General features: G+C 45.5%; 1 protein-coding gene across 2 annotated transcripts in view; it reads right to left on the minus strand.

The window, feature by feature from the left end:
• CYP39A1 (cytochrome P450 family 39 subfamily A member 1) overlaps nt 1–5,048 on the minus strand; it is a 252,446-nt gene extending 247,398 nt beyond the window's left edge. Inside the window, exon 1 of one of the 2 annotated variants that reach the window (XR_015296603.1) lies at nt 4,739–4,975. Coding sequence is in view for 1 of the 2 variants with exons in the window: in XM_086926236.1 (XP_086782362.1) it covers nt 4,739–4,918 (180 nt within the window). In the remaining variant the exon portion in view is untranslated. Of the gene's footprint in view, nt 1–4,738 lie in introns of both variants that reach the window. The other variant, XM_086926236.1, reaches the window with a different exon arrangement.
• Between the last annotated feature and the right edge of the window lie 952 nt (nt 5,049–6,000).

Below are 6,000 nucleotides of genomic sequence, written 5' to 3' on the forward strand. Positions count from 1 at the left end.
TCTTAGATAATGTCAGATAGAGAGCATTTCCATAGTCCAATATAGATGTTATTAACGCTGTCACTGCCAGAGCATGGCATTCTAATAAAATGCAGGGGAAAAATCAGAAGCTTCATTTGCCAGAAACATAGGAGAGATCAGAATTGATAATAATGCCAGACTACAGACTGCTTTTGCTTGAGTCTGTGGAATGCTCAAGGCTTTGGCCCAAGCGATTACCAGTGGCTGAGAATAATTCAAGTATTCCATCCATCACCATGTTGTCTTTTTGCAACAGACACCCTAAGCGCCCCCATTATGCCCAGACTTGTGTCCCGGGCTTACTGTGTCACTGGAACCAAAATATACTTGGCTGAAGAAGCCTAAGAAGGGTGAAACCAGTACGAGGTTACTTGTGTCCGGATTCCAGGATAACCTGGCCTGACAGTTCGGACTCGACATTTCCCATGAGGACCAGGATCAAGATTGATTTGCATGTGGCTGGGTCGAAACTGATGTGGCATGGTGGGTAAAAAAACAATGGATTGTGATGCGGCCAGAGTGATTACCTGTGGCTGAGAGTAATTCAGGCATTCTATCCATTACCTTCTTGTTTTTGCAATTGCAGCTATTTCAAGTCAAAGATGCCACGGCCGACATCCTTCAGTCTGGCCATCAGCAATGAATGATTCATGATACTGAAGACCGTGGACATGTTTAAGGTACAATGTCTCCTCTCCGCCCTGATTTACAAGTCTTTAGAGCTCATCCACAATTGATGTAACTACAACTCTGTGCTTGTAGAAGATGTTTGTTTTGGTAAATGTTTGTAGCTGAGCGTATACCCATTTTTTTAACAGTTTGCCTAGAAAGGGTACCTGCAATTGTGGGAGAAAATTGTTTGGGCCACCTTGTGATCTACTCATTGCAATCTTCCAGTTGATATGGAAACACCTTGATTTAACTGCTGGTTGAAATGATTGATGATTTCAGCGCGGAGTGATTTTCTGGTTGCTTCATGATATATACTGGAAGCATATCAGCCAGAGTACCCGATGGCTTGGTGATACCAATCAGTTCTAATACTTCTACGGTGGAACTCTCCCTAAAGTGAGTGATCTTATTTTGTTTGGGTCATGCTGCAGGCAGTGTCAAAATGTAGGACTGCCGGGATCCCTGCTTAAGCTCTGTTCAGATCTTGTCTATTTTAGTTGTGACAAAATGTAGATAGATTATCGCACAGAGCCTGCATATCCTCCACATTTTGATCATGAGATATATTTGTAGTCAATTTGTGGTAGTTTTGAAAAACTTTCCCTAAGAGAAGGGTTTTAAGTAGGATAAAAAGTAGGTGTGTCTTTAAAAGAGGTGTGGCCTAAGCAATTTAGGGTTTGGCATCAACATAATTTCTGTAATTCCCATAGCGCACCCCCTACCTGGTATTTTGGTGCCTCTGCCATCTTTCTACGGATGCATTCAGATATATAACACAACAACTGACATATAGCTTAAAACACTCAAAACTATTGGCTTTGTCGATGGTTGTTAGCTGTGTAAGATAAATGAGTAACAGCAATGATTTTTGCAAATAATATTAAAAATGTTTTAATTCTAAAACTGAGACTGTGATTTAAACATTACTGAGGCCTGTGGAAGGGATGGTGGTCTTCAGAATGTCTCGATCACTCCAGTTAACTTCACTCTATTTTAGACTTGTACGTACTTTTTCTCTCCACAGCTCCTCCATCTGCATATCCTACACCTCATCTCTTTTCCCTTCTGCTCACTCTCTCCTGAATACACTTCCTCGATTCCCCTTCACTTCACCACCCACAATACACAAGTCACCCACTCACTTGTAAGCACTGCATTTGCTTTTACTTTTGCTTTGTCAATATTTTGACAACTGTGTACCTTCTTCACACACATTTGCAACGAATCACAATTGCAACTGGACTACGTGACCATTGCTATGTGTGCTCTGCAGAGAGGCCAGGGATTGGATGGCCTTGTATTCTGGACAACTTTTTTGACACATTGACAGATACTGTGAGAACGAAACAGACACTGCCTTCATCCTCAACTCTAGAGCAATTGTGTCCGACTAGTTCAAAGTGCAATATAGATGAGTAATATGATACATGATACACTATAAAATATACAGAGACAAACTGAAAACGTAGAGAAAAATGCTTAATCTTGCATTCCTTAAAAGTGTTAAACATGTGAAATATAATCAGAAACTAACGGACATGGATTATTTTAACGTGTTTTTACATTCATTTTTCAGAAATCGATCCGCGTTTTTACCACTTGGGTCAAGAATATGACTACAAAGCCAGATAAGAACCCGTTTCAAAGTCCGTTTTTAATTGCTACCGGGTTTGAGACCCGGAAGGACTCGATCCACTTAAATCCCTTCCTTGGAGGATTTAAAGTAGTAAAGAAATAAAATTGGGCAGTAAGATAGACATAAGTTGTTCAAGAGATGTCATGTCTTCATTATAAACCTGTATTAGCATTTCACTATGGACTGCCTTCTTCAGCTGTAAGACTTCTCTAGCATCTGACTCGAAATACCCAGGCAGTTATAGCGCCTAAAGCAAGCACCACTAGACTGCTTAAAGTAACATTATTGTAGTGAACTTCATTCCAGATAAAAGCAGCAAGAGCGTGAAGTGAATCTTGAATGATGTCATGCAAACGGCACATTTAACCTGGGATTTGCAGGGGATACACAGTGCTCGGTCCGGCTACCAGCGCATTTCAACTTAAGGTTCAAATGACCGGATGGGGTCAAGTTTTTGTAAACAAACGCTGACTGCCTTTGACCCCCGAGTCAGGGCGCGCTAGGTGACCGGCTTCCTACCTGCAAGCGGCCTTGGATGTTAACCCTCATCCGTCCAGAGGGCAGACTCCAGGACCACGGATCTCCAGACTTTGAACTTTGTTCCCTGCCTGTGTGTGGACTGCTGGATGGGGCTAACGCGGCAGAAGCAACGTTCTCGGATGGGTGCTGCTGTTGCAGGCAGCCATCTCACACCAACCCCAAGGCCAACTCCTTCAAACTGCAGAGGCAACTTTATACATTTGGCATTGGGGGAATTGGTGGAGATTATAAAAATGCATAGGCTCCTTAAGAAAGAAAATTCTATACATTCATCATCTTGCTTTCAAAATGTTATACACAATTTAAAATGTTCTCTTAAATTGAAGAACTATTAGGCCATTTTAACTCCGCCCTTTCGAACTTCTACAATAAGACCAACAGGGCCGGACTGGGAAGAAAAACCGGCCCTGGCAAAGTGCTCGGCCAGCCCGGGGGGGGGGGGGGGGGAGGGGGGGGGGGAATTGGGTGCGACCGAGCTCTTTGCCGGGCCGGTTTTCGGACGATTTTGTTACCGGGCCGATATTGCAGCTATGCAAAAATGGCCCCCGGCCAAACCGGACCCCAACCATGAGGCGCACCGGGGGATTGCCCGGTGCTACGTAAACGATATATAATATCGCACTTAGCAGAAACCGGGCCTACGTGCCCGCACTTCTTGTGCCTCATTTATTCGGTGGATTTTGTTAAACTTTATGTCATTCTTAGCTTTCTTAACTTTCGGGTTCAGCCTGTGGCCACACTAGAAGGCCTTTGAAAGCGTCGCTTTCTATTTAGAAATTGCTCTGCTGAACAGTAACTTACATTCAAGTATTATGACTTCTTCATTAGAATGCACGTAGAGATTCAATGAAGGGCACTTAAAAGGACATGCAAGGGATGAGGGATGCCCTCCCTGAACAACCTGTAGTCTGACAACAGTCTCTGTGACGTCACCATACATTTGCGTGACAGGTCGAAGAAAAAAATGGAATTTCCTATAGAATTGTCCTTTACACCTTATTTGAATGGAATTAACGCATGTATGGTTTTTAATTTCCTCCTGCGGATAAAAGCGCTACCCAGACCATCAATTCTGAAATACTTGGGCTAGCTCGAGAAACTCCTTACATGCAAACATGACGCAATAAACAGCACAACGATGGCCAGTTAACTTCTGCACGCTGACAAACTCAGGGTTCCGCCCTGCAGCTCTGCGCCTGCCAGTTAGAAGAACTTTTGGACCGCTTGAGCTAAAATCTGCACTTTACTAAGCTCGTGATGGATGAAGTGCGTAATTTCAAATTGACCCATGGAAAGCGAACTCCATCCAATTGTCTTTTTTCCCCAGTAGCATATGAGGAAGGTGCGCTGTGGTTCCATATGTGCTTAGAAAATAGGTGGAACGCATAGAACAATGAAGGGGTGTAAAATGTCACCTCTATATCTGCATTGTTTATCACCAGTAAAGGGTAAGTGGTGCTCGATGATTTTTAGCGACGTGCAGGATGCAAGATAGATCATGTATTGTGCACGGATGAAAGACACATGATCTGTCCCACTGGACATGCAGATCACACTGGAGCTGTGCAGGTGTCTTCAGAGCTGAGGGTAGAGTGTCATACATGCATTATGCAGTTGCTGCACGCTCTCCGCCTCTACAGGGGAGGCAGCGGGTTCAGGGTATGTTTACCCATAAAGCTAAGACGTTTCTTGCTCTGCTGTGTACAAGAAGCGGCTCGTTTACCAGCACTGCGCAGAGGCTCTAGACGTGCAGTGTTTTTCCTAGTGTGTTGCAGGGTGCACACATTTTTATCAGCCATCACCAGTGCTGGAGAATGCATGTTCGTAACTCGTGCACTTTGCGCGGCGTGTGCGTGACATGTATGTTACCTTGACTCGTGCCTGCTCGATGAACTCCAAGGGCGCTTTGCCCAGCTCGAAGGCAGCTCCGAACCAGGGAATCCAGCCTCGGACGCAGGGCGGGGCGGCGGGCGCCCTCCACCGCAGCAGGAGCATCTTGAAGAGCAGGGCCAGGGCCAGGGTGAGCAGCACGGCGGCGGCGGGGTCCATGGTGCTGTCCGCCGCCCTCCCAGGCCGCCTCTGCTCACAGAAACCCCGGCTCAGATGGAAGGCACCCAGCACCAGGCCCGGGGCCGCGGCTGGCCAATCACAAGCGTGAGAGCGCCACAGCGACCAATAGGAATGCGACGGGGGAGAGGCCGCGCGGCGTGCCAGTGGGTGAACTCTGCCTCGCTGCCAGCTTGATGGGCATGCCAGGGTTGTGTCCATGCTCCAGGTTTAAGAAGTTCAAGGCAAGGCCGTATTGTGTCCTTGCTCCATGGGGGCGGAGGGTGACCGTGTCTGTGTACGCCTGCCAGAACTAAAAAAAATATTTAGTCCACATTCAAATGTCCATTTTTTTAAGGACGAAAATGCTTTCAACGTTTTTTTACTTTAATGATTGGAGGCGTGCACGTAGGGCAGTGCCAGGGAGTTATTGGTTGGGAGGTAAAAATCTCTGAATAGTTTGCAATACCAGCTCCAACTTGTATCAAGCGAGTTAGTATAGCAATTCTCCTCAAGTAAGTCCCTCAAATGGCGCGTGGGGATTCCAATAATAAACAATGATAATACATTTGCTGTACTGGCCAGTGCTTCAATAAGCAGGTGCTGGCTGGAATCGAGCACCTGCACATTTTATATTTGAGAGGGAGAGTACCACCACTTCTTAGGAAGGGTGCGGTACTTTTAATGGGAGTACCTGAATTTCTCAGTAGCTAACAGCTACTCTGGGCTGGAGAACTCCTGGGCAATTTGTGGATGCACAATTATTGTACAATGCAGCATTTACGTTTTGCATATCATCGAAATACACAATCAGAACAGTAGCGTCTGCGTCATTTTAAAACGCCCTCATTTATCACTGAGAAATTCAGGTGATTGGTGGAAGACTTGAATACACCCGCTGATAGTTAATTCCTCGAGTCTGGCCGCATTCTTTGCTTATTGTGTCCCACCGGGCTGTCTGTGCTGCACTGGACGGGGACAATTCAGCCACAACTTTGAGGCCACATCCACTCACAACAAGACAACAAGCATTGGAAATGCAATAGGTCTCGCATTTGTTTAATTTAGAGCGTTTGGCTTTGCTA

This window comes from Lissotriton vulgaris, chromosome 6 (assembly GCF_964263255.1).
Source record: "Lissotriton vulgaris chromosome 6, aLisVul1.2, whole genome shotgun sequence".
NCBI lineage: Eukaryota > Metazoa > Chordata > Amphibia > Caudata > Salamandridae > Lissotriton > Lissotriton vulgaris.